The sequence below is a fragment of the Peromyscus leucopus genome, chromosome 1 (genome assembly GCF_004664715.2).
Source record: "Peromyscus leucopus breed LL Stock chromosome 1, UCI_PerLeu_2.1, whole genome shotgun sequence".
Taxonomy (NCBI): domain Eukaryota; kingdom Metazoa; phylum Chordata; class Mammalia; order Rodentia; family Cricetidae; genus Peromyscus; species Peromyscus leucopus.
The window spans coordinates 49,479,440-49,507,356 of NC_051063.1; the positions used below are offsets into that span (position 1 = coordinate 49,479,440).

At 51.9% G+C, this 27,917-nt stretch overlaps 1 protein-coding gene across 1 annotated transcript; it reads right to left on the minus strand.

Annotated features, from left to right (window-relative positions):
• Positions 1-68: 68 nt before the first annotated feature.
• On the minus strand, positions 69-27,383 carry Pyroxd2 (pyridine nucleotide-disulphide oxidoreductase domain 2). Its single transcript, XM_028888857.2, is given in 17 exon segments — positions 69-359; positions 988-1,108; positions 3,023-3,129; positions 4,060-4,214; positions 6,889-6,989; positions 6,991-7,046; positions 7,251-7,323; positions 8,529-8,663; positions 8,995-9,136; positions 10,987-11,084; positions 11,164-11,225; positions 14,566-14,719; positions 16,897-17,052; positions 21,839-21,912; positions 21,984-22,077; positions 23,680-23,699; positions 27,023-27,383. Coding segments are annotated over 17 exon segments (1,746 nt in total). The 5' UTR covers positions 27,150-27,383; the 3' UTR covers positions 69-288.
• Positions 27,384-27,917: the final 534 nt, after the last annotated feature.

The following is a 27,917-nucleotide window of genomic DNA, read 5'->3' on the forward strand; positions in this document are numbered from 1 at the left end:
GGACTGTGTCCAGCTCGTATGCAAAGTTCCTCCCGCCTGTAGACACGCAGGAAAAACAATACACACAGTCTGTGCAAAACATTGTTTTTAATAAGACACTCCCAGATGGTCCATAGAGGCCTGGGGCACAGATGAAACTGTGCTAAATGTAACTCGGGCCCCGACTCAGAAACAATGGCACCTTGGTAATGCAGCTGTCTCCAGTGGTGTCCTTCCAAGCAGGGCATCTTGCAGGCGGCTCAAAAACGCAGGGAAAGCTTGTCTCCCAGGGTCAGAGTTGGTCCAGCATCACATGCTCTTGAGGTCCCTAAAGACTGCGTGGGCTGCATTCCGTCCAGCCGCCCCCATGACGCCGCCTCCTGGAACCAAAGCTCCTTTCAGAAGTCCACCAAAAAGGGACAGGGCGGGGCGCAGAGAGCAGCCAGAGTTGGAACAACTGCCACCCTGTCTGGGCTCCCCACAGCTTCCACACAGGCCTGGGGGAGGGCAGGCTGTGGTCACACTGGCCTCCTGTTCCTCAGTCTGCCAGACTACAGGGGGGCACTTAGCAGTTCAGCAGGTAAAGCTGAAATGTAAGAATCAGAAGGGGCACAGAGGACACAGCTGTTGATGAGAGGGGGTCACCAGGAAATGACAGATGCAGCGAAGTCAGGTAGGCTTGGAGTGGGTACAGCAAAGAATTTCTCACTAGAAAAACATTACTGATCCTTTCTGGTCTCAAATATGGGTGAGGAATTAAGGAATGTGAGTCTCCCACAACACCTGGAGGAGTTTTCCCCGCCCTCCATCAGAACGTGTCCCTACACACCTACACCTAGGTGGGAGGAGGTGTGTACCCAGAGCTGAGGGTTGTGGCAGCTGGCAGAGATCCTGCTGTATGCTTACCCTGCACAGAGGATGGCTTCCCACATCCTCCTCTGTCTGCAAGCTTACGACCTCCTTCATCCCACAAGCCCTTGCAGCCCACATAGGAAGTAGGTCACTCACCAGGGTGGGCTCCACTTCCGCAGAGGTACAGGCCCTGGATAGGGCATCTGTAGCCAGAGTGTTGGGGCACTGGACGGGCGAAGTAGAGCTGGTCCAGGGACATGGCACCATGGAATATGTTCTGTGGAGGCAGGGCTACAGTTGTTAGCTTAGGCATGCTGTGGGGCTTTGCCATCCTGGCTGGCTCTTCCTCTCTCTATTCTCTAACCCAGGTCCTTTTGCTTCTGGCTATTTCCCTGGGTTCTTAACTAAGGGTGAGGGAGGAGAGGGGCATGCCCCAAGCTGCAGGTGAGAGAGAAGAGGGACATGTCCCAGGCTGCAGGTGAAACTCCCATGGTGCTTTATTTGGGAAGAGAGGTATAGGGGCCTCTATAGAATGCAGGGAAATTGAGTGGGGGAAGGAAAGGGGGGACTCTGAGGGTTTGCTGTGGACCATGAGCCCCCGAGTCTGTTGGGAAGGCGAACTTGCTCTGTTGGCACAGGCGCTTACTGGGGCATGGGTCTTTGGGCAGCCACATCTCTCTCTGGCCTTGAGTGCCCCACTCCCACACCTGTTCCGCGGACATCACTATCAACAGCAGATATGGCACAGGGGGACCTGGTTCTGCTCACTAGAAAGACAGTGGGTGTCCTAAACAAGACGACCAGAATCTGCTGGCTGTCACCATGGGCTGTTCTTGCTGCCCCCTCATCTGGTCCCCACGTGAACCACTTCTTCCCCCAAGCCAAGCACCTCTCAAGCCATCCTGCCTTCATGACCACACTGCCATCCTATCCTTAGCCTCTGGTTCAGCCTTCATGTCAGGCCCACCATCCAGATCAGATGTCATCAACACTTCTCACCCATCCCTGCCTCGTACTGACTATCCACACATGTAGTGGGTGGCCGTTCTAGCTATGACCTTGAAGCACTACCCCTAGTGAGGTAGCAGGTAACTGTTATACCTGCCTATGACCTGAAGTACATGCCCCTGGGGCGTGGCTGCTTAGGGCACCCTGAAGACCTGGGATGCACGTACAAGGCCCTTGCTTTGCTCCCTCGAGATGGTTCTGGATGCTGGGACAGACCAGGCAGATCTTAGAAGAAGATCAGCATGGGACATAGCTCGGCTTTCCCGGACCCTACAATAAATGCCTGTGCTATAGTGAGTTACCCCCTAATAAATTCCCTTGCTCATTTAATAGACTCCGTGGATTTCTCACGTCACACACAGTCTGTGAAGTCCCTCTCCCTCCCTGACATTCTGCCTTCTGTCTGGATCAGTGCTGCCAAAACAAAAACATGACTAAAGCCATGCATTCAATTTTACACTTACATTTAAAAAGTAAGAGTGACGTTTATGTCAATAGTGTATTTTATTCCTCTAATAGATCCCAAATTATCACCTTGGCACATAGGCAATGTAATAGTACTAACACGATGGCATCACTTTTGTCCATGCTGGGTCTCCCCTATCACACAGCTCACTCTGGCCTTTTCAGGCTCAGTAGCTGCTATGGCTGGTGGCTGAGGTGAGGAGGTGTCTCCTCATGGAACTCTGGACTCCTCACGGGCTCCCTGCCTCCTCATGGGACTCCTGACTTCTCTCTGAGTTCCCTGCCTCTTCACAGGCTCCCTGACTTCTCTGAGTTCCCTGCCTCCTCATGGGCTCCCTGGTTCCTCATGGGCTCCCTGCCTCCTCATGGGCTCCCTGGTTCCTCATGGGCTCCCTGATTCCTCACAGGCTCCCGGCTCCTAGCTGGGTTCTAGCTTCTGGCCTTCCATCTCCTTTATCTGGTAAAGTAAACTCACTACAAGAGCCTGTTTCCTTAGGGAGGGAGCTCTCTTTAGAAGAGGCTGATGGGATGTTGGGGCAGAAGAGCTTCAGGCCTGGTGATCTTCTTGAGTGGCATCTGTGTGTCTGTGTCCTCTCTTGTCCCCACTCAGCCATGGGCTCTCTACCACTTCCTAATGAAGGCTGGGTAAAGCCCAAGGCGGCCAGCCAGGGAGGCAGGCAGGAAGATGAGTGTCAGGAGGTCCCAGATCTCCACTCACCCCTCCAGGAAGCCCAAAGATTTTCTCTAGATCCGGTGGGGTGAGGATGTCTCTGGCCAGCACAGAACTCTTGAAGCCGGGGGCGTAAGCCTCAATGCAGTCAAACACTGTGGAACCCAGGGAAAGCATTGGGAAGAAGAGTGGACAATAAGGTTGTATGACTCCTAAGTTTACTAAAATCCATTAAATTATGTGAGTCAGGGGTTTATTTTATCCTATGCAAATTATATACCAGTAAGAACAAAACAAACAAGATGAAAAATGGTCCCTAAGCAAATGTTTTATCAAAGAGGCATGTAGCCAGTCCAGCCTCATGCTCTCATTTCTCACCCCGACCTAAGCACGAGACTACTGTCACTTCCCGAATAAGTGACGCATTCTCCTTCTCGTTGCTTTGCCCAAACTGTTTCTTTGGCTGGGGACATTCTTCGCACTTGGACCAACCCCATTCATCGTGGAAAGGCCAGTTCAATGTTTCTTCCCCGGAGTGCTCTCCTCGTCTCTGTCATCAAGTACAGTGTACTCTGGTGATCTGCCCCCTCGCTAGTCTCCCCAAGTGGACTCTGAGCAACTGGAGGGTAAGAGTGGAGTCCTCTGCTTTATAAAAATGTTATGAATTATTGAGTGTGTGTGTGTGTGTGTGTGTGTGTTGTGTGTGTGTGTGTGTGTGTGTGCGCGCGCGCACGTGTGGTCCAGTGTGTGTGTGTGGAGGTCAGACGACAACTAGCTTTTGGGACTTGGTTTTCTCCGTCCACTGAATGTCAGACTACCAAACTCAGGTTATCAGACTTGTACGGCATGTGCCTCTACCTGCTGAGTCATCTCTCTAGCCTGGGACCCTGTCCTTTTGGCTTTCTTAACTTAGTGCCTGGTCACAGCCAACATTCACCATGTTGGTGAAAGGCTGCCTCGGACACGTCTCTTCCCCTGGGACAGCACCTGCAGAGTTTCACCTGGATGAGGCTGTGTGTGGGTGTGCCCAGTGGACCCCACGGCCAGCTATCACCCTGCAGAGCATCCTGTGCTGCATAATTTACCTTTGTCAGCATAGGTGTTTTTCTCCTGCTCATCCCAGATCTTGCCTCCAGCCAGGGTGTAGGGCGTGTATTGAGTGAAGAGGGAGACAACATGGCAGCCAGGCGGAGCCAGGGTGGGGTCCAGTGATGAAGGGATGCAGAGCTCAATCATGGGTCTGTGACATGGCGGGGGTGGGGTGGTAGAGAGGGTCAGGACTGAGAAGAGCTCGGGGCCATTCTGAGGTGACATGAGTCAAAATTAAGGCCCTCAGAGACCACCAACCTGGGCTGATTATCATGAGACCATGGTGGTTAGCACAGACCAGACCACCTCTGTGGTGTTCCTCTAGACCCACAGCCCCAGATTCCAGGGCTCTGGTCCTTTCTCACCGGGCTCAGAGATGCGGTCCAGTCTTGTCTTCCTTCCCCCATAGACCTGTGTTCTAATCTGGGCTCCCCAACTCCAATACTACCAGGGTCCAGAGAGTGAGAACCATGGAGGAGTCAGGCCCAAGTCAGCAGGTGCTCAGGTGTCCAGGGTCCAACCAAGCCCCCACGTCCAGGCTACCCCCTTTCCTACCTGAATCACAAGCCCCTCAGCTCTCTAGGAACATTTGGCCCTCCATGCCTGGGTGATCTGTGCGTGCTCCAACTACAGACTGAAAGTACTCTAAAAATGAAAACCGTGCCTCACTGAACATGCTGACTCTCCCCCTGGCATCACCCCATAAACAATATCGCATGGCAGCCATCTACCCAGCACCCACACAGGGATTTTAAGTCATCTAGAGATGACTGCCGAGCTACAGGGGATGTGAGAAGGTTAAATACAGGCTCTGCCATTTTACAGAAGGGACCTGAATGTCAGTTTTTGGTAACCACGGGCTCGGGGATGCTGGAACCGTTCCCCAGAACCATTTGCAGACCACATGAGCATCTTTCAAGGCCATGTGAAATGCCCTTTCTCAGGGTGCCAGCCCTCAGCTGCACCTCTCACCCTTAGATATCTGCCAGCCTATCGAGCCACTGTCCAAACCCACTGCCTAAATCCTCTCAACCCTCCCAGAAGCCCCTTCCTTTCTCATACTTTTCCAGATGTTCCTCTCTTACACACCACTTCCTGTCCAATGGCAAACCTCCCCCGCCCCCGGCCTTCCCCTTAAAACATGCCGAGTATTTGGACACTTCCCATCCCTTCTGCTGTGTCCACCCAGGTCCTGATCACTGTCCTGTTACTCTCACACTCCGCATCCAATAATCAATTGCAACAGGACTCCTCTCTTTTGCCCACTTTTTTTTTGGGGGGGGGTCTTTCTAAAGGAACAGTCAGGCTTTCCTTGAGTGAGAGCGAGGGCAGTGGACAATGCCTGGCTGCCGCTCTGCACGCTCCATTTTGGCCTTGTCTTTATGTTCCTAATCCAGCAGCACATCCCTGCCCTAGGGCACCGGCTCTTTGCGCTGGGTGTTCTTCCTCAGCTACTCCACAACCTGTCTTGCTTCCTGCAGTTTACTGCTCAAGTGTCCTTCTTTGAAAAAGCAGACCTCCCCCGGCCTGCCTTCTTTTTCTCCTCAGTACTTGTTATCAGTGCGTGGTGTTGGCTGTTTTCTAGCCAGCAGAGGCCAGCACAGAGGCAGAAGATCTTTTCTTCCTGCTCTGTGTCTGAGCTGACAAAGAGTTGGCACCACATGAGCAACCTAGCGTCTCTCTTTCATCTTATGCTGTGAGTTCTTTTTATTTATTTATTTATTTATTTATTCATTCATTCATTACAGTACTCTGTAATAAATTTGTGTACAGTACTCTGCCTGCGTGTGTCTCTGCAGGCCAGAAGAGGCACCAGATCTCATTACAGGTGGTTGCGAGCCACCCATGTGGTTGCTGGGAATTGAACTCAGGACCTCTGGCAGAGCAGTCAATACCCTTAACCACTGAGCCATCTCTCCAGCCCCCACACTGTGAGTTCTTATGCACCAGGCTTATCATAAACTTGTGTCGGCTTCACATCCCAGGCCCCACAACCTGTGCCCGGTGGGAGCCTGGCACTGAGTAGGAACCCAGCACACATCTGTTTAACACAGAGGATGAAGGGTGCACGCCCCACAGAGCCCCGCCTGCTGTCTGCTCTAAAGGATGGAGACGCAGCTGGGACCGGACGTGCTCTTAGGAGCGTGGGTGAAGGGGCTCCTCAGACATGACTAGGGGACAAGTGAGCCTGTCTCCTACTGCATCACGGTACCTGAGAAGCCCCCCGCCCCCTCTCAGAAAGTAGTTTCTCCTCTTCTCGGAGTACTGCTCTCCTTGGGACTGTCCTCACTAACCTGGGACACTCCCAGCATGCACTGCTCTTCACCTCCTCTGCTCTGATGTCCGGATTTCTTGTCTGAGATATAGTTTGTGTTCTTGGAACATGGAGATGTTGGGAATCTCCAGCTTGGGGGAGGGGGGGGCATTCCAAACCCCGCCCAGATGTTGGGACTGGGAACCCGCCCCACTCCTCCCATTCCAGACCCCGCCCAAAGAAAGCCCACCAAGCGGTGGCTCCTCCCCTGGAGCCGCTCAAAGACTGAGCCTACAGGGTACTTAAGCTCCGGTCCCTAGAGCTTCCATGTGGTTTCTCCTGAGATCACCCGGGGATGCTTGGCTCATTAAATCTAGACTTTTAATTCAGTTTGAGTTGGCTTCCTGCATCAGCGGAGTTACCACTACCGGGGGATTTTTCAAAAACACTTATCAGAAGAGACTTAGGCAGACTGGCCCTGGGACACTGAATGAAGGCTTAGTGCCAGGTAGAAGAGGCCAGGCCCCTGCCTCGGAACACACAGGGGACACAAAGGCCAGGTCTCACCTACTTTTTGGAAGGCAGGCCACCCTTGGCATCTTCAAAGGCTTGGTGGAGGATCAGGGTGTCTTCACAGTTCAGGTGAATGGAACACTGATGATGTGGCTGCGACTTGATCCCTGGGAACGTTGGGGGCCGCCCGGAAGTTTGGCAGCCTGTCCACAGCCACTGAGGAGACAAGAGGTCAGGTCAGGTCCCCAGCCTTGCAGCCCCCCCAGTCACAACCTGCTTGTCTAGCTAATGGACCAGAAGTCTGAAAGTAGGACAAACTGGGGGGACAGGAGAAGGAGAAGACAGTGTGGCTGGGTTTCCCTGATTTAGAGTTTCCCACACAGATGGTGTCAAAAGGTAGATGAACCAGGCGTCTCTTACCATTGATCTTGGTGACAGGAGACTTTGTGTCCAGCTCGGAGATCCTCTTCACAAAGGCCCCAGGGAGCCACTCCTGGAAGGAGAGAGCTCTGTGAAAGGCCTGGGGTAGCCAAGGCCCAGAGAAGCTGCCCACACCAGTCTTTCAACCTCTATCTGAGGAGATCCTCTTCTTCCTTCAGAACTCAGCCCCAAACTACCTCTTCTGTGAGAACTTCCTGGAGTCCCCCCACTTTAGGCTAAGCACATCTTCCTCTGCCCGTGGCCCACTGACCTGGCTGGGAATAACTCTCATCACGTCCTGCTTGGGACAGGGATGACATTTCTACGCACCCTTGCTACTTCAGACTTGCCTTAATGATATGCCCTGAGAGTTGTTGAATTTTGTGAGTGGAATCACTCAGAGACAGTAGGGCTTTGCTCCCAGGAGCAGGCTGCCTGCTCAGACACATTGTCTTATCTTTTGGAGACAGGGAAGGTATGGCCAATTGCAATGTTCTGAAGTCCTGAGCCTTTCCTGGACGCATGCCCCTTTCCATGTCTCTCCATGGTATCCCCCACCTCTGCCCCATTCACACATGACCCTAGACTGGCTGGGAGACTTCGCCAATGTCAACAAATAAGATGGATCCAGATCAAACAACCTGGAGCTTGCATGGCTGAGCTTGCCTGCTGTTACCCTCTGCCAGGCCGGAGAACCTGTTGGAGCTCCTGTACCAGAGGCCACAGGGTCTGTCCTGAACCCCCCACAGCCAGCCAGGTCCCAGTCACAGAACTGAGTCCAGTCAAGACCAGCAGAGGCACAGCCACAGCAGGTGATAGACAAGCCTCAGCCGCGACTCGGTCAAGATCAACCAATTTCTCCCTGTCTATGAGCTAAGGTCATATCTGCCCAGAAGTTTTATGGCTGTGCTAAAAACAAAACACAAACACAACACAACAAAAAAACTCCCAAACCTCCATTCCCAGAGTTAATACTGCAATCGATCACTGGCAGAGGGTAGAATCAGAGACAGTGAGAGGGGAGAAATCCAAATACAGGTAGTAGACAAGTCAGAATTATAGGGCAGACCTGGGCTCTGGCACTAGCTTGACCTATTGCAGGTGGTGTGGTTGAGGCCCTCTCACTCATGGGGCTTCTCCACTGTTTGCAAGCTGCCAACTTCCTCAGAGAAGGAGGCTTAGTCCTTGGATCTCCCACCCTGATGTAATCTGGGCTCCGGACCCCACGTTCTAAGCCCCGTGTGGCAGTTATTTTACCTCTACTCTGCCCCACCTCACCTGTGGCGTCAGCTCCAAGAAGGTGACCTGTGGTGATGCACAGGATAAGACGACTCTGCTCCTCACCTCCTGGCCATCCTGCAGTATGACTCCTTGAACATGGCCTTCACTGTTCACCTGCACCTTAGCCACAGTCTGAGGTCCCATCAAGAGACCCCAAAGCCCCCAGAAGAAAGCCCAGGTTAAGAATAGTGGGTGTGTCTCGTGGGCACCTAAACTTCCTCACCCCCAATCCATGCCCTTAACCAGAGACTTCTCAGGAAGTCTTGATGCAACCTATCCACCATGGAGCATAATCCAGGCATGGGTTCATGACTGGTGGACTGGAAGGCTTTGCTCAGCTGCCCCCAGGCCCCAGAAATGTACAGCCCAGATTCTGGGCTTCCCCTGTTCATCAGTAATTCCAGGGTCTCTCTAAATCTATTCTATCCTGCCAACAGTCAGGGTTGGGGGATGGGGTCCACACCTTTTCCGTGAAGATACTTGCTCCATGCGTAGTAGCTGAGCTCGCAATGGCATCAGAGAGGGCACCCATGCCACCTTGGACGTAGCCCCAGGCGCCCTGCAGTCCCTCCAGGCTGCCCATCACATGATGCAGCAGCACATACCTGAGGGCAGAGCACAGAGCATGGATGGGGGGGGGGGAGTGAGGCGGGATCCCATCTCAGTTTCAGATGCAAATGACTCTCCAGGTCCTGGACCTTCATCACCTCCTTCCCAACCCAGCCCTTTCCCTGAGCCTTCGCCGGAGCTCAGTGCCCTGCATCTCATGCCACACTCTCTCCCTGCGCATATATATGACGCAGGCCTCCAGCCTCCCTGTACCACAATCACTCCAGGCCCCTGCCTGTGTCTACCTCCCGTAGCCATCTCTTCGTGGGTGCAGGTCTGGCATGCAGGCATGTCTGGCATGCACGTTAAACCCAGCACCTTCACCATTCATTCTCTGAGCTGTTCCTTTTCAGTGTCACCACCCACATGAAGGGCACTTTCAGAGTTCCAACAGAGAGCCTGGTGTCACCCTTGACTGTGCTTCAACTCCTCAGAGTGCTCAGATGCCTCTCCCTTCTCTCCCTCAGACACAGCCAGACTGGGGTCACCAGCGCTCCTCAGCACTTGCTTCCCTGGAGGCCGCCCTCTGTGGAGCTTGGATCCCTGGCCTCAGGGCCAGATGCTCCCGTCAGGCTTCCTTTCAACGCCTTTGCTGTATACAGTACTGCCTGAGGGCAAGGCCAGCCTCATCAGGTGGTATGCATGGCTCCTGCCTGGTGTCAGCCTGGTCCTACCGCGCTCCCTCACACTGCACACCCCTACTAAGTCAAGTCCCTTTGGTTGCTGGAATGGAGCACTTGTTCATGCCTCTCTGGCTTCTCTACCTGCTGTGCCCCCAGCCCGGAACCTCTCCTTCCTCAGCTTTTTGCCAGCAAACCTCTTTTCTTCCCTTTGTTTCAGACCAAACATTCCCTGCTTCAGGTCTTTTTTTTTTTCTTCTTCTTCTTTTTTTTTGTTTTTTACAGCAGGGCAGTTTTCCCTGCCGACCCACTATCAGAACACACTCCACACTTCATGGTCTCTGCTTGCCCCGGGTCTCTCTCCTGTAAGGATTTCTGGTCCCTTGACTACTGTGTCTCCAGCACCCAGCACAGGCAGGTGCTCATCAGTAGTTGTTAAGTGAGGCAATGGATTTCTAAAAGGCATGGTTCACAAGCTGGCCAGTGGCTCAGCTTCCTTAAGACCTAAGCGAAAAGGAAGGGAGGCCCCAGATCCACACTGGCTGGTTAGTCAAGAGCTTGGCCAAGGGCAGTCAGCACTGGCAATGCTTCTTCTCCATGGCCCTGGGGAATTCAGGACTGGCTTGACCTCTGTCGAAAAGCCACTTCCTGCGGAGGGGCTTTCATCCTGGAGAGATAAGCCACACTGAGGGCTCTAGTTCCATCTTAGGAGTTCAAACCACAATGCCAGCCCTCACTGTGTCTAGACCACCCTCTCCGACTGGGCTCCAGACACAGCTGCTCAGAGAGACGGGCAGCTGCTCATCCCCGGGAGGAAGCTGTGTGAGTCTGCAGCCAGAGGAGAGACATGGGCTTTGCAGGAGTCAGGAGGGAGAGAGGAGGAGGGAGAGAGGAGGAGGGAGAGAGGAGGAGCAGGAGGAGGACAGAAGATACTGATAGCAGGAAGAGGCTTTTCCTGGAGACTCGTGGAGAAGAGCAGCTAAGAAGGAATTCTGGGGTTCAGACAGCATGCGCTGCAAGTCAGCTTTGGGCAGAACACTTCTTTGAACTCCAGTTTTCAGATGTGACTCTGAGAGTCCATTCAACACGCATGATATGCCGAGCTTCATGACTGGTGCACTAGCTGAGCTCAGAAAATGGCGCTCTGTGAGCGTCTTCATTGGGAAATACGTTCTCCTCAAGCAGTCTCCCCACCCCCGACCCCTGTCACCTTGGGCCCTACTCACCCACTCCCCGGAGTGTGGGGACTTGTCATGGCTCCGATCACAGCATCTGTTGCTAGAGTGGCCTTTAGAGGCTCCGACTCAAACCACTGGTCCAGCACCTGGAGAACAATGCCACAGAAAGGCTCAAGGGCCTGGGTGGCAGGAGAGGTCCCTGGGCCATCATCTGGCCATCCTCACCTTGGAAATGGGGGCTGTGAGGACCTGGTAGTACTGGGGGAGCTGGGCTCCAAGGGTGTGCCCTGAAAGAGAAGTAGAAACATCAAGTGAGACAGGCCTTGAGGAGACTCTGTTCCCATCCCCAGGGAAGAAGTAACAGGAAGAGGCAGAGACTTGGTGGAAACAGTGTGACCTTCAAGGGCAATGTGTGCTTTTCACCCCTTAACAAGGCTGGGCCCCTCTTAACCATCTTCAGCTCTGAGCTGTTTCTCTGTAAGACTGGAGACATATTTCATATGCTACTGTAGGGTTGAATGAAATAGGAAAGATCTGTAATTTCATGGGTACCAGTTACATTTTAGCCGCAGGACAGGGTTCTGGCCATTGTGGCCCCTCTGCATACTTTAGCAGTTGGCAAAAGTAGTTGCTTGATAAATATTTATCATAATAAATGTTTACTGCATGAAGCTCCTAGGACTGGTAATCTGAAAAGGAGTCTACTTTTGGTGTTGATGACAAAGTCCACTTGCTTCCTCCATTTCCAGACTCTCTGCTGTATAAATGCAGTGACAACCACGTAATGTAGCCGCTGACCTAATGCAGTGACAATGGCCCAGTGTAAATGCTGACCTAATGCAGTGACAATGCCCAGTGACAACAGTCCAGTGCAGCCGCTGACCTAATGCAGTGACAATGGCCCAGTGTAAATGCTGACCTAATGCAGTGACAATGACCCAGTGTAAATGCTGACCTAATGCAGTGACAATGACCCAGTGTAAATGCTGACCTAATGCAGTGACAATGACCCAGTGCAGCCGCTGACCTAATGCAGTGACAATGGCCCAGTGTAAATGCTGACCTAATGCAGTGACAATGGTCCAGTGTAGCCGCTGACCTAATGCAGTGACAATGGCCCAGTGTAAATGCTGACCTAATGCAGTGACAACAGTCCAGTGCAGCCGCTGACCTAATGCAGTGACAATGGCCCAGTGCAGCCGCTGACCTAATGCAGTGACAATGGCCCAGTGTAAATGCTGACCTAATGCAGTGACAATGGTCCAGTGTAGCCGCTGACCTACTCTGAACTGTGATGTTGCTGGAGGGCTTCTCTCCAGGTTCCACTAAGCCCCGCAGTTCCACAATCCACGTATAAAATAATCACTCAGACACTTATATCACTTATAAACTGTATGGCTGTGACAGGCTTCTTGCTAACTGTTCTTTTATCTTAAATTAACTCATTTTTATAAATCTATACCTTGCCATGTGGCTGGTGGCTTACCGGCATCTTTACATGCTGCTTGCCCTGGCGGTGGCTGTAGTGTCTCTTCCCCCTTCTTCCTGTTTCCCCAATTCTCCTCTCTCCTTGTCCCGCCTATACTTCCTGTCTGATCACTGGCCATCAGTGTTTTATTTATATAGAGCGATATCCACAGCACCGTGACTCTCGGCTTATCCGTGTGGCTCACCAGCCAGTGGAATAGTTCTAAATGTGTCACAAATGGAGACTTGTAGCTGGCCTGGGCAGCAGGGCTTGCCCCTGTACATCTCTTTGATGTAAGAAGTACATGTCTAGTGTAGCATGCTGCCTCCGCACACAGGGCAAGAGACACTGAGAGCAGAGTTAGCCCACTGGTTGCCCCAGCCACAGACATGTGCATGAGACCAGACCAGACCAACTGAGCCTGCTGGGATCAGCTGAACTACAAAGACCCATGGGAAAGAAATGCTGACTCGTAGATGCCAAAGGAGTTTTGTGGGGTTTCTTTTTCTTGCGACCATAGCTAACTGATTCAGTATTTTTCTAGGATGTGGGAATTTGTCTGTGTACTCAAAGGGTGGTAGAAAAAAAAAGGCATACTTCCTGATCAAGCTTCTATCATAGACCCATGGCAGACCTCCCTAATTGATCACAGACCTTTTATTATTTTTGGTCTAAATTTAGTATTCTTTCTCATTTGGAGGCAACTCTTCAAATTCTCTTGGCTCTTACATCATGTTCTAGCCATGGCTGTGGCAATGAGCTCCATGCTGTGATCTGATCACACGCTGGAATTCCTATAGCACCAAGTGAAGGCCTCTGTGAGAGGTATCTTTCCTTTCTTCTCTGGGCTTCTCTGGAACAATGCCAGTTCATCTACAGATGCCTGGCCCAGAGGCCACTGTCTCACGAGGGAACCCCTGACCATTGGGGGAAAAGGCCCTTTCCTTCTCTTGGAAATGGTCAAGGACCTACACACCCTTATAAAGGACTTGTCTCAGAGAGTCTCAGCAGCACCAGTGTCTTATCATTGTCACCCATGGCCAGTGCCAACATGCACCCTAGTACTGGTGCTGCCTCTAAGCGGTTTGAATACGACGTTGCACCCTGGGCTCATGCATTTGAACACTTGTTCCCAGTTGTTGGCACTGTTTGGGGGGGTTATGGAACCTTTAGGGGGCGGAGCCTTGCTGGAAGAAGTGTGTCACTGGGGGTGGGGCTTAGGAGTTTCTAGCCCCTCCCTCCACTCAGTTTGCACTCTCTCTGGTTCCTGGGTGTGAACGGAAAGTGATCCACCAGCTTCCTGATCCGGCCACCTGCTGCCATGCTGTCTTTACCATTATGGACTCGAACCCTCTGAAACCTTAAGCTAAAATAAATGTTTCTTCCTTAAGTCACTTGCTCATGGTACATCATCACGGCAACACGAAACAGCTAATGCACTTGAACTAGCTTCTCCCTTCAGTCCCCTCTTTGGGTGCCTTGGGGTCACCCTTCTAAGTATTGTGCCCCATTTTTAGGGTAGGGTAGGCTGAAATTTTGGGGGGAGTGCCTGGCAGCCTCTGTGGTCCATGGTCTATTAGCTGACTACACCTGGTGTCCAGCCCCTCAGGTGGCCAAGCTCCACTCTACAGAAAAAAAGCCCAAGACCAGGTCACAAAATCTCCCCAATTCCTGAACTTGCCCCAAGATGAGACCACAAAATCCCTCCAATTCCTGAGCTTGCCCCAAGGTCAGGCCACAAAATCCCGTCCAATCCCAGATCATCCTGGAAAGCTCCACTCCCCTACAAGAAACCCTATATAAAGCCCGCGTCCCTCCACTACCCCCCCCAGAAACCCTATAGAAAGCCTGTGTCCCTCCACCCCCCAGAAACCCTATATAAAGCCTACATCCCTCCACTGCCCCCCCCCAATTCTCTGCTGCTTCTCCCCTGAGCAGAGGCAGCCGCCTTTTTGTGTCTTTCCCAATAAATCTCTTGTGTGAGGTTTGCTGTGCAGTGTGACTTGGCTCCTGACAGCCAGGATCCCTTTCCTCTCAGAGCTGCAACACACACACTGGTGGCTGTCTTGGAGCTTCAAGCTTAGGTCCAGGCAGCCAGAAGGTGGACTTGTTTCCATGAGGGTCACGTTCCACACCCTGATTTCCTGTGCTTTACTCACCTGCCTTCAGCAGCGGCCTCAGGGTGGACAGTGCCTTGAGTCTCTGCAGCAGGGAGCCACGCTGGAAGGCTTCTACGTCCACTGGGGCAGCATCCAGCAGGGGGTCAATGGCCAGCACCAAGCGTTTCATGAACTCCTCGTACCTGGGAAAGGCCTGCAACGGAGCTTCAGGTTAGCTTTCCACAGTCCAGAACCCCACAGGATACCGTCCCCATGCCCGGTCCTCTGTGCCACACTTCCATATTGTAACTTCTTACATGAGAACCATTTGTGTCGTATATAACTTTACTATGTTAAAGTTGAAACCGCTTTCCACATATGGTTGTCATGGCCCACAGCGCAGCCCTGATGGTTCCCTCGGGCCACATCCCTAGCTGCGGCTCAGTCCGGCTCTGCTCAGTTCTTTCACTTCCAGGTGTATATGCCGCATGTGAAGGACAGAGAAGCCCGTGCATTAGAACAGCCACCAGGGCCAAAGGTCAGTATGGCCAACACCAGCCGCACAAAACTGTCAAGTGTCTGAGGGTATGGGTATAGGCCCTGTGATGGAAACCATTTGGAAGCTCTATGTCCTTTGTGTGTGACTGATGGAAGGCAGATGTCTTCCCAGCATGCTGGCCATTCTTTTCTCATCCCTCAGTCTGACATGCCGCCTTATCCCACCTAGCCACAGAAGCCTGTGTTCTCTCACTTAGCAGCCCCCACAGCAGAGCTGTTCACAGCCGGGCTTCCCATGGGCTGGGAACAGGAACAGGGATAGAAGTTGCCATCACCAGAGGTTCTTACTGATTCTTAGCCCAGGACTTCGGATTTGGGCTCAGCTAGACATATGGACAAACCCTGGAACTGTGGTATTACATAAAGTTCTGTGGTAAAGAACTTCTTAAAAATAATAATTAATAATAAATAAATAATAAATAAATAATAATAATTAATAATAAAGCTTTCCCTAGACCAGGCTTGCAAAATGACAACTTTCAAGCACAAAACCATAAGCTGAGGCCTTTGGGTTCCTTGGGAAATGTTCCAGGCCTCCCACTGTGAGGTCACTAGCAGGTAGGGACACAGGCACTGGACCTGGCCATGCACTGATGTCCACCGGTGTGTCTGACAGCGGCAGGACTGAGCAAGGGTAGAGATGGCCCTCAGCCCATGGCACTGGATGTTCCTGAAGACCGGAGGGCAGTTCCGCTGCCAGCCAGGCGCTATGATCTTCAGCAGAAACATCCCTCAAGGCTCAGCTATCGGGGTTAAGTGACGCTGCTCAGGAGAAGACACGGGACTGTTTGGCAGGATGTAGGGCTTACAGGCAAGCTCTGAGGGATACAGGCTGGCTCTGCTTCTGCTGAGCTCTTCGCTCCCTGACAGCCGACAAGAAACAACCAGCCCCTCACACTCCTGCCGCCCCAGCTGTGAGCTGTTCCCGTCACGACACCTACCCACCATCACGAACAAGCAACAAAGCCAAATACATCCTTCCTCCTTTAAGTTGCTTCTAGTCTGAATTCTGTCACAGTCTCACAGTCACAGCAGCTAACATGGCCAGGCTTAGGATGCTCCAGGTGAAGGGGCCAGTGCTGCATGCCTGTGGCTATCCGGGCTTGGCCCAATGCCAGATTAGCACACCAGAAAGCAAGTGCATCGATTGCACGAACCTAGGTTTTGCTTCACAAACATGCCTCCACGGAGACAGGATTTGGTGCCACACCTGCAGCTGGCACCCAGGCTGTTACAAGAACGGCCATTCTAGAACACTTCTTCAATTGCAGAACCCTCCATACCAGGTCCATTGCGTCACTCACTGACTCATCTGGACGAAGCCAGCAAACGTGTTCCTGCACTAGATCTGCAGGAAGCAGCTTGCATTCTCCATCTGGTGCGGTGTGTGTTCTGGGAGGCAGAGCTGCACACCCCCACAGACACTTTCTGGCTTTGGCCGTCATGGATTGATGTCAAACTGAAAGAATATTTTCCTGTCCTAAGTTCTTCTTGTGGGCTTTCATGGGCTTTAGGATGGGTAACACGTGGGGTTCTGAGTAAAAGCAGAGGGATAATGCATTCCAGGGATTCCTTTATGACATCCAGCATGCAGAGACCACCTGCTCAGCAGCCTCAGATGAACACATGCAGGTTCCAGGAGTCCCAGTGTCGACTGGTTTGAACCACTCTCCACCACTCCTTCTCAGAGCGCCTAAGGTCAAAGGCCAGCATGGACCAAGTTGTCCAGGGAAAGCGGCCTGTTCAAGCCCCACAGCCTTGACACCCATTTCCTCTCGAAAGCCCGCTCTGGGTTGCTGAAGGAGGATTGAAATCCCTGTCCACCTTCCCTACCTGAGCATCCTTCTGTGAGAACTGAGAGATTTGCTTCTGGTTTTCAGGCACGTCTGTGCCCAGCAGAAGGGACCTTGGCACCTTGCTCAGTGTGCCCTCTTCCAGCATGGGGGTGAAGGAGTAGGGATTTCGGAGGTGAATCCTCAACCCATGCTTCTACAGAACACACAAAAAAACACAGACATTTTAGGGATCCGCGTTCCTGCCCGTTCTCCAGTTCCATTTGTGTGATCAGCTAGGTGTGTTTGTGATTGGTCCCAAGGTGTACAGACCCAGTTCTTATCTTTTTAATAGATGCTACAAGTGACCCTCTTGCCCAGACACCCACTGATAGACCAATGAAGCCATGACACACAACACTCCACCATGCACCCCATCCTGTAACATGTCAGACCGCCCCACCCATACACACTATTCTTACTTCATTAGAAAGGGCACTCCAGATTTACAGTTAACACTACACTACAACTCTAGAGAGCTTATTACCCTCTCCATACACACAACAATGGAAGTTCAGAGGAGTTAATTTGTCCCATGTCACTTTAGAAGGCAGATCTGTATTTTAAAACCACATATCCATGACTCCCAGGCCCTGGAGCCCTCATCTATAACTGCCTTCCCTCACTTCAGAAGTAAATAAGTAAACTTTAAAAATAAACAGTAAAGCAATGGTTGTGTGAAAATCCATATGTACAAGGTGGATAAATTAGTCACATAATTTTTAAAATAGACATGCTAGTCTAATTTACTACAAGGTCACTTGAAGTGGAAGTTCTCTTGATGCATTTAAATCAGGACTTGATTTACAGACGTTTCACCAGCACACAGAGCTTCCTAAGAGCACATCTACTTCTCCAAAGGAACCAATGCAACAGCAGACTGTGTGCTAACATCAGTTGGATGGACTGTGGCTGCTTTCTGGAGATTTCGTGTCCTGACCCATGGCCTGCCCCCTCACTTTATGTCTCTGCTCAGATACTGCCTATCAACAAGCCCCACCCCGGCCCTGAACACACTGGCAGGCTCTCTGTCCCCTTAATCTGTATTTTGTCCAGAATACTTATCACCACATGGTTAATTACACACACACTTGTCTCCCTCTCTCTGGGCGGAACGCAATACTTTGAGGTGGGGGCACTGTCTGTTTTGCTACCGTCACATCCCTCCTATGGCACATTCTCTAAGTGTTCTAGTGACTGAATGTTGCTGACAGGACAGTGCCACAGAGGATAAAAGCAAGAAAGCAAAAGAAGTCCATCCTAGCATTCCAGGAGATGTGCAAACCGGAGACTTCCCAGAGGACACCTGGACACTTTACCCAGGCAACGGGATTCTGCAGAGCAGAATCCAAATGTGGGTATGGACTGGGCTGGGGCAACTTAGGGCTTTATTATTATTTTTTTAAAGCATTAAAGTTGAGACATCTGTATTACAGGTTGGAGCATTGTGTACCTCGGTCCCTCTTTTTAAAATTTCATTTTGTGTGTATGTGTGTGTAACACCACGTGTGTCAGGTGCATGTGGAGGTCAGAAGAGGGCATCAGGTGTTCTGAAACTGGAGTTACAGATGGTGGTGAGCGGTCATGTGGGTGCTGGGAACTAAAGCCAGGGCCTCTATGGGAGCAAGAAGTGCTCTTAAGCGCTGAGCTCTTAACTTCAGGGCTCTACCTTGGTTCCTCTTGACATGATGAATTGTTTAACTGTGGGGGCTATCCTCAGCTCTTCCCTATCCCTCACCGCTGACATCTCTTCTGAACCTTGTCAGTTCTGTCTGCAGAAGTTGTCCACACCTTTCCAGCCCCATGCCCTCATCACAGACTGCCATCTTGTGGTCCACTGAGAGGCTGCCTCTGGTATCTGTGGGCCCTCCATGCCACCTCCACCATGGCCAGGGGGCTGATCTTCTATAAACTTGTAAATCCCACACTCTGCTTCCTGACTAAACACCTCTTCTGCCTTTTCACTGATGCCGCAAGAAAAGCAGTCCTAGCATGAGCTGCCCCGCCCCCTTCCCAGCATCCCCTGTAGTCGGACTTGCCTTGACCTGCCCACTTCCACATCCTCTGGCCAGAGCGCTCTCTGTTCAGATGTCTAGTGACTTTTTTGAACATCAGCTCAAGTGTCATCCCTTCAAGGAGTTCCTGGTCACCAGGTAAGGGTGGGACTTCACTTCTTCCTAGCACACTGTCTTCCATTTCTCTTTCTGTCACCTACCTCTAGTTAAAGTTCACTTACTGTGCCTGCCCCCAGGCTTGTTCTGAGCCAGGTAAAAGCAGGCACTCTGGGGACATTGAACAAACCAGTCGATAAGGAGCCCAGGGGAAGTTGAGTTATTTCAAGTGTAACTAATTGAACATGGATGATTTTTTTTTTTTTTTCCTAAACGGAATCTAGGGCTTCTACCTCTGTCATTCCTGATTGCTCAATTATGAGAAGGAAGAGGAAGATAATGCTAAGCCACCACCAGGATGTCGAGGAGTTTGTTCAGGGAATGCAGTTAGCCGGAAATAGCAAAACCAAAGCAGCCCCTTCCTCTGCTTGTGCAAGTCTCAGCCTGCACAGCCATCCCAGGTGGAGGGGGACAGGGAAGGACCATCCCAGGTGGAGAGGGACAGGGAAGGACCATCCCAGGTGGAGGGGGACAGGGAAGGACCAGCTGTGTCTCACAGACCGGAGAATGCTGGAAAAGGCTGCTCTGGAATCCCACAGCTAAAGCAGGCTTCTGAGTGAGAACCTTGGCACACACCCCCGGCCCCCCCCCCCCGACTCATACCTAGGTCATTCCTACCAACGGCTAGCTCTGAAGGACTCACTGTAGGCAGATTTCCCCAGTAAAACGTGAGTGGAAGGAATGTGGATGGGAGAGACCTAGAAGATCCTCCAGGGATGGGAGGGAAGGCTGAGGCTGCCTCTGGCCGCCAAATCCATCACAACACAAATTCCCTTCGGCTATAGTCTGAGATGGACTGAAGACCCTGGACCCAACCCAGGCTTTGGTTAAATTCTATCCATTTCTGATACTATATCTCCTCCACTCGCCTTCTCTCTCTCAGATAATAATTTCCTCCCCTGGGCTTCTGTTATCACCCAGTCCACAGACTCTTGTACCTGGTTCTATTAGAGCAAAGAGCTTTACAAACAGTGGCTGGCGTCTTCTTCATTTCCACTTGAGCAGGACTCGAACTCTATGGGAGGCTCCCAGGCTCTTTTCTCTAAGGTGGGAGGCAGCCCAGCAAGCACCTTGTAGCTAAGCCCAGGAATGAGATGGTTGAGTTCTAAGGCTGTGGCTGCTCTGAGGAGGGGGCGGGGCCAGAGGCAGGCATGCCAGGGGACAAAGGTGAGGGGACCAGGAGAGAACAGGGGGCGGGGAAAGGCTTCAAGGATCCCTTCCAAACAGCCCAGGAACCCTAAGAGGCCCAGTCCTCTGAAACAAGCGGCACAGTGGTGGTCAGTAACTTCCTCTATAGCAGTCTGACCCAGGTGAGGGAGGGGAATCTCTTTTTAGGCAAGATCACCACACACGTTAAAGAGAAAGCCCTATTTCACTAATAACTAAGGCCAAGCTGAAGGCAAGGACAGCAAAATGCAATGGAAGTGGGACACACAACTGTCCCCTTAAGAGGACTGCCCCCCCCAGTGGTACCCAAAGGTCTCAGACCTTCACTGCGGGCCTGTTGCCAGGCTGGGGGAGCACATCTCAGGTACTGCAATGGAGACTCTCCAAGCTGCCTCCAACCTGTTTTCATGCCCAGCCTTTCATGGCTATATTAAAAATAATCCCGCACTGGCCTCCCAGCAAGAGGAGGTCCTCAGCTGTCTGTCACTAATGGTGGGGTTAAAGGTGGTGAGTCAAGGTGAGGGCTTTAACCTGGTCACAGAGCTGAAGGGTAACTGGCAGCAGTAAATACAATTAGTCCCTCCTGGCCCAACGTCAACACACGTAAAGGGTAAACTAATGGTCATACATGCTATTCCTCCCTGGTCACACAAGTCAAAGGCAAACTCAGGGTGATACCTAATTCCCCCCTGTTTTAGGTGCATTCCAAGTTCTGGGCCACCCAGAGCGATTCTTAGCAGACTGTAAGTCTATGCCAATGACATTAAGGTTAAATATTCCCCCTTGACTAGGCCTTAAAAGGTGGCGCATCCGAGGCCCACGCCATCCTGAGAAGAGAGCAACCTTCCGCTCCTTCAACAAAAACCCAGGGATAAGGCTATGGGTACCCAACTCTCTCCTTCTCTGGCGTGCCTACCCTGTGTCTCACTGGCATAACTTGGCTTTGCGCATTATTAAAAATATCTGTCTACCCCTCATCTTCCAGCTCTTTCCCCTGATACCTTGACATCCATGTTGAGGGCACTCCCCCCCCCCCCGCCCCCAGCTCCAATAAACTGTCTCTGGCTTCCTTTCTGTGTCTGTTTTTAAGTTCTTTTATCTTTGAGACCAAGAACGTGCAAAGGGGACTCTGCTTGCGGCGACATCGTTTCCTGCTCGGGCTGTCAAGAATGGCGGTACATGTGCCAAAGTTTAACAACGGCTTGTTAGGCAGCTTTGCAAACTCAGGCACCCAAAGCTGCATGCAGGGCCCTTATGAAGACCAGGTAAGATTCCAGGAGGCAAAGGGAGCTGGAAGCCCCGGCCAAGGCACCAACGAGGTGCTGCCATGCAGATTGAAGGTCTTCTGATGCTAACAGACCTCGTTTTATAAGAGGCCTGTTTCTCACTTGAGATTCAAGCTTTTAAAGCAGAGGGTAGCTAAGACAAAACCAAGCTGTGGCATGTGGGTGGAGATGTGTGGGGTAGACAGAGCCTGAAAGACAGGAAAGACCTCGGGGGGGGGGGGGGAGCGGATCGGAGTATGGGATGTGATGCTTCCCTCCCAGGCCGGGAAGACGGAATCACTCCAGCCCTTGACCACCAGGCCAAGAGGGGCAGCTGTACCTTCAGCTCCAGGTCTGTGTAAATCTGTGGCCTCAGGAGGCTGAGAAGATAGGATGCTCGGGAGAACTTGAATCCTGGAACCAAATCAGAAGAGCCAGTCACCCCAAGTCATCCCTGCCTCTCCTCCCCACTTCTCTGGGCTCACCTGGAATGATCTCCTCAGTGACAGCTGCACCCCCAATCACATGGCGTCTCTCGAAGACCACAGTGTTCACCCCCAGTCTCTGGAGGTATGCCGCCTGGGAGGACAGAGGGCCCTTTCTTGACCCCTTGGCCTTGACCAAGGAGCCTCGCTGCGGGGCCTACATCATGCCCTTGGTGATAATGTCTAGATGTCCTCCCAGACCTGGTGCACCTACATCTGCCCCTCCACTTCCCAGCTGAAGATGACTGTCCTTGCTTTAGAGGAGGCCTGGTGCCTGGGGGACACATAATGCATCCTATCTATCCTGCTATGGATGTCCCTCTCCTTCCTCCAGGCTGGGACAAACCTCTCTCTTCCATATATATATATACCTGTATAGTGAGGCTGGGAACGCCAAGCCAGAGTCTTCAGTTCAATTTGTCATTCTCATTTCTGCTGATCATGTGCCTCAGTTCCCTCCCATGTAAAGACAGAGCTTGTGCTTACAGTTCTAACTTGCGTAGCTTCACGGAGCTGGGGAGGGTTACCTTAGCTGCTCTCTAATGAGTATTACAATATGCTTCATTGCATGTGCCCTGATACCTGTGGCATGTGCAATAAAGGGATGCCGTGGCTGTAGCGGAGCTTCATTTGGGGGAGATGACTGATGCGGGGCTTCTACAAACCTTTCTCTAGTATTCAGTGGGAAACGAATAAATACATATTGAGCTGAGCTAGTCTAGGACTGCAGGCTAGTCTAGTCTAGCCCTGCAGACGTGCGTGCGTGTGTGCGTGCGTGCGTCTGTCTGTCTGTCTGTCTTTGCACCACTGATATCAACGTGGTGATACAGAGGTGAAGTTCATGAGTCACATTTTGTGAAGTTCACTGGGTCACTACCCTGTGGGGGTACCTGGTCACCTTTTGCAAAGTTCACTGGGTCACTACCCTGCGTGGGTACCTAGCCTGCCATGTGAGGAACAGTTGCTGTGGTGCTCCCTGCTTTGCAGATGGGAAACTGAGGCTCAGTGAGGGTAACAGCTGGCCTCGGGCTCCCAGAGCGGCTTGTAGGTATCGGGAATCTAGTCTCCTGATATATCCTATTGAGAACAAACTGGCGTTGGGGAGCTGGCCTGGCACAAGGGAAGCCATGTTGTTCTCCTTCCCCGAATGACATCAGCAAACTAGGCTGCTCTGAGACCATGGGAGTGAGACCAAGCTCTGAACAAGCCCACTGTGGTGTGTGAGCACAGAGGGAGGTCTCTGTACTATCTATGAAATACCAAACAACCCCCTGCCTCTTGGCTACAGATAAGCTTTGAGATTTCCAGGTTGTCTTTGCTAAGAGCATCTACTGGAGAGCAAGCTCCTATTTTTTCAGATCCTTTTCCAGTTCTTTCCAGCACGCTCTTCCTTGGAGAGCACAGACTGTCTCCAACTTGGTGTGAGAGACCCTCCCAAGCCCAATCTGCTTCCAATCTGCAGTTCTCTTCCAGGGACATTTCATAAGCCTTTCACAGGCCATTGGGACCACATGCCTGTGGACCCGTGATGTCCCTCCCCTCTAACTGGCCCTGGGTCAGCACTACATGCATGGACAAACTGCCCTTTCCTTCTCCCCTGTGGCCTTTGTCCTGCTTGCTTTTTTTAAATCCTCCCCTTCACTTGTGGGAGTCACCTGCTCAGGGGCCAGTGAAGTGGGACCAAAGCGGTACTCACAGCCACCAGCCCGTTGTGTCCTGCAATGAGACAAAAGAGAGAAGTGTTACTAAGTACAAGTTCTTTAAACGTTGAGTCCCCATTCCTATCCCCAGGCCACAAATATCCTCTCCCCTGTTGTCCACATTTGGATGCGGGACCGCGTCTCATGGGGGTCAGGAAGCCCACCCCTGGTTCTGTTGACCTTGGCTTGGAAGAAGCTCTGTTCCTTGTTTCATTCAAGATTAAGGGAAGTCCACAGATACCTGGACTTCTGTCCCTAGAGGGAGCTGGTGACCGTGTATGGAACCACCATGGTTTACAGGGCTGTGAAGGGAAGGTGGCCATTTGCTGGTATGTGTGGGCAGGGGCGATTCAGCCAGCTGAGTGCCACTCAGGGCGACCGTTGCTGTCACACATAGCTTGTTTGACCCAAGTGTGGCTCATACCAGGCACAGCTGTGCCCCTAAAGGCTTTATCCACACAGGAATATCTTTGTCAGTCCCTAGGGCTCCAACAAGGAAGTGTGAATAGTTTGAAATTAAGAAAGAATGGGGTGACTAGCACACACACAGCTTCAAGGTGTGCACCGGTAACAGGGTGGGCTCCATTCTGCAGGCTGGGGTGTGTGCTGGGACCTGATTTCTCACAGGTTCCCAGTCATTTCCGTGCCAGCGGCATCAGAGCCACACTGAGTGCCCAGGCCCCCGGCTGTTCTGTTCCTCTTCCTGGGAGACAGCTCAGCCGTTGGTGGAGAATCACTCACAGACAGAGAAAAGCTCAGAGGGCATCAGCCAGCTTTGCGGCCTCTGGTCATTTTTCTCCTTGGTGAGAGATGCCACTCTTAGCCTTTCAGATGTCTGTAGATGGTTATGATCCCTCAGCACCTACCGGGACCCAGTGTGGGCTCAAATAAAACTCTCAATCTTCACCTGACAAATGTCCACAAGAAGGGGAGCAGCAATGACCCCCATGATGAATTTCTCCATGGCTGAGTTGTTTTTGTTTTAAATTTCCCACATGGAGACATCCAGAATTTTAGAGGTCACTGAGCCAACTTCTCGTCCATTAATGGAGCCTCTGAAACTGGGTTTTTCAAGCCCCTTTGCTCACGGTTCATGAGAATAAATGTAGCTTACATCATGACCTGGCATACGGCTGACTAACAAATGTTTTCACAGAACCAAAGCTCCCTGCCCTAGTATTAACCCCTCCTGTGATCAGTCTACATGATAATCTATGTGGTTTTATTTTAAGAATGTTAGAAACATTGCATAAGAAAGTTTAAAATAATGCTTGTTGGACCTGCCATTGTTTTGAACCTGTAGCTGGAGAAGCCATTCTCTGAATATACACGTAAATTCAAGGCAGGTAGCTCCCAGCTTCATCTGGCTTGGCCCACAGAGGCATTTAACAAGCAGTGGCTGCCTTCATGTGCAAGGCAGAGAGTAACATGTATGTAACATGTTTTCTTCATATGAATGTGGAACCCCATGGTGCTGAGGGAGGAGAATTAGTAGTCTCCGAGAAGCGCTCAGCCCGTTGCAAGGCCATAACAAGCACTGGAGTTATTTGGCTTTTCATTAGCGGTACTTATCAATCTTGGAAAACTAGTAAAGTCTTCCTGGCCAACTGGTCCCAGTTCAGCCGTGAGTGGACACACAGACTTCAAGTGACCAGGGGGCTGTAGCAGGAATCTTACAGATTCTTATTAATAAAATCAAACCCAGGGCCAGTTATTGGGGTGAAATGCTGGATGGTCAGAGAGACAGAACAAGCCACAGCTAACCTCACCTGGCCAACTTCTCAGCTGGTCTTGTTTCCTCAGACTGGAAGCCTCTGTGTCCTCATATCCGAATGGCTCTCAGCTGAACTGTGCTGCTAGAAGCCTGAAAGCTTACTCAACCAGCCAAATGCTTCTAGTTTCTGGTCTCCACGCCTTATATACCTTTCTGCTTTCTACCACCACTCCCTGGGATTAAAGGCATGTGTCACCATGCCTGGCCTTTTCCAGTGTGGCCTTGAACTCACAGAGATCCAGAGGGATTTCTACCTCTGGAGTGCTAGGATTAAAGGTGTGAGTGCCACCATTTTCTAGCCTTTGTATCTAGTGGCTGTTCTGTCTCTGACCCCAGGTAAGTTTATTAGGGTGCACAATATTTTGGGGAACACAATACCACCACAGGGGGCAAAGATCTAAAAGTCTGAATCCTACCTCCACACCCTGGCTGACTCTCTTGTGGCTTCTAGTGACCTGTCCCCTTCTGCCGTGGGATCTGCTAATCCCCAGGCCTCAAGGGATGCCCACTCAACAGTTGATGCCCTTGAATGGAGCTTGCTGAGCCTGGGCCCTGAAGCCAGCCTTTTCCAGCCTGTGTGGGGTGCTGGGTCGACGTGTTTTCCAGTCGAAAAACATGGCATTTAAATCAAGAGCACTGTATATTTGATTTTTAAAATTGTGTGAGACACATCTTTATTTTAGTACTAATAATAAACACAAGTCTGTGTGTAATAAACACCCATCCGTGCACACTCAGCGAGGATGGCTCTCAGCATACACCCAAAGAAGCCAACCCAGGCCAGCATTCAAAGCTGTGTGATGCGCCCATGGAGATGTGAACCTGCTATCATGTATGCAGAGCCCATCTGCAAATAAATGCCTTCAGACCCCAAGAGTGTGGAATGGAAGGCCCTGGGGTAGAATGCAGCCTGGCCCCAGGCTGTGCCTCACCCCATTACTCAGCACACTTCAGTGCTCTGAGCCCCAGTCAGCAAAATGTTGCAGGGCCACCACAATGCCTGAGGGAAGGCGGTGGAGAAGGGCACCATCTGTGGGTGCACAACAGGGTATGTGGGACACCCCTCCCCCCCAAAAAAAAACCCTCTTTTCTTTGTGAATTAACTCTCTTTCCTCTTTGGATAGGTGACCTCAGTGGTGAGATGGGTACCAGAACTCAGGGCTCAGAGTGGCAGGATTTCTTTTGCCTGCAGTCCAAGTTCTTTCTTCCTAACCCTTAAGTACCATATGCTTTCTGAGGGAACTCACGGAGTCCGCAGAGGGAACTCATTCATTTCGCAGGAGATCCGGGGAAGCTCCTGAGTTTACCTAGTCCTCATTGCCAGTCTAGAAAGAAAGATTTAAATCCAGAAGGCAAGAACCGTTCTAGACCACATAGCAGGCCCAGGATAGAACCAGAACCAAGGGCTCCTGACTCCCAGACCAGGAGGACGCCATCACAAGCTCTGCTCACTGGCACTCCTGGCCAGGCAGTGCCCACAGCCGAGGCGGCGGCGGGGCTTCCTGGAGACCCCCCGAACGTGGCCTTCCCTCTCTGAGCTCTGGCTCTGCCTTCTTTAGCTTTACCTGCTCCTATCACCACGGCATCGTACTCGGGCTTCAGGCGCCCCCCGGCTCCCGACTGAGCTCGTTTCCAAGCAGGGCGGGGAGAGGAGTGCAAAGCCCTGCAGAGACCTCGGCGGCTGGCAGCCATTTCTGCCCCCAGCAATTTTCTTGCAGTCAGCTTTTTCCAGCGGCCCAGGCAGGGGGAGGGGCTGAGTTACAGCCTAGTGTCCGCCTTGGCCTTGGGCCACATTTCCCAGGGCCTGGCCTTGGGCTGCTCTGAGTTTGCGCACCCTAGCCTTGGGAAGGGGGCGGGTAGCCTAAGGATCAGCAGTCAGTGCCACCTCCAGTACTTAAGGACCAGAGTGAGAACAATTAACTAGGTTCTCTGGGGCCCAGGGGTGGGACAGAAGAGGGTAGGAGGGAGGGGTGGAGCCAAAGCAGAGGCCCCGCCTTCCCTGTGCCTCCTTTCACAGTAAGGGCACAAGCCTGGGTGCGGGGCAGAGATCCTGCCCAGTGGGAGGGGCACAGTCCAGTCAGACTTCACTCCTGCTTGAAGGGTAGAGTCCGGCCTCGCAAAGCGGCAGCTGCTCCCTGTGGCGGGAGCCTCCCAGCCACCTTTCAGCAGGACCAGGCCAGGGCCTTTGGTCAACAGAAAAGGCCACCTACTTCCCTGAGAGCTGTGTGCTCCCTCCTGCACACTCCACCGAGGCTAGTCTTGCTGGGCAAAGGCAATGAAGACACTGTCGTGATTCTTGAGGGTCACTCCTTTGAAAGTCTGCACAGTTTTGGTTTGGGACCTTTCACGTTTTCCAGGGATTCTCAAGGATTCGAGCTCATACCTGCAAATCACCGCAACTGGTGTGCTTCCTTACTATCCCTGTGCCCCGTCTCTAATGGTGGATCCCTTTGGACCTGT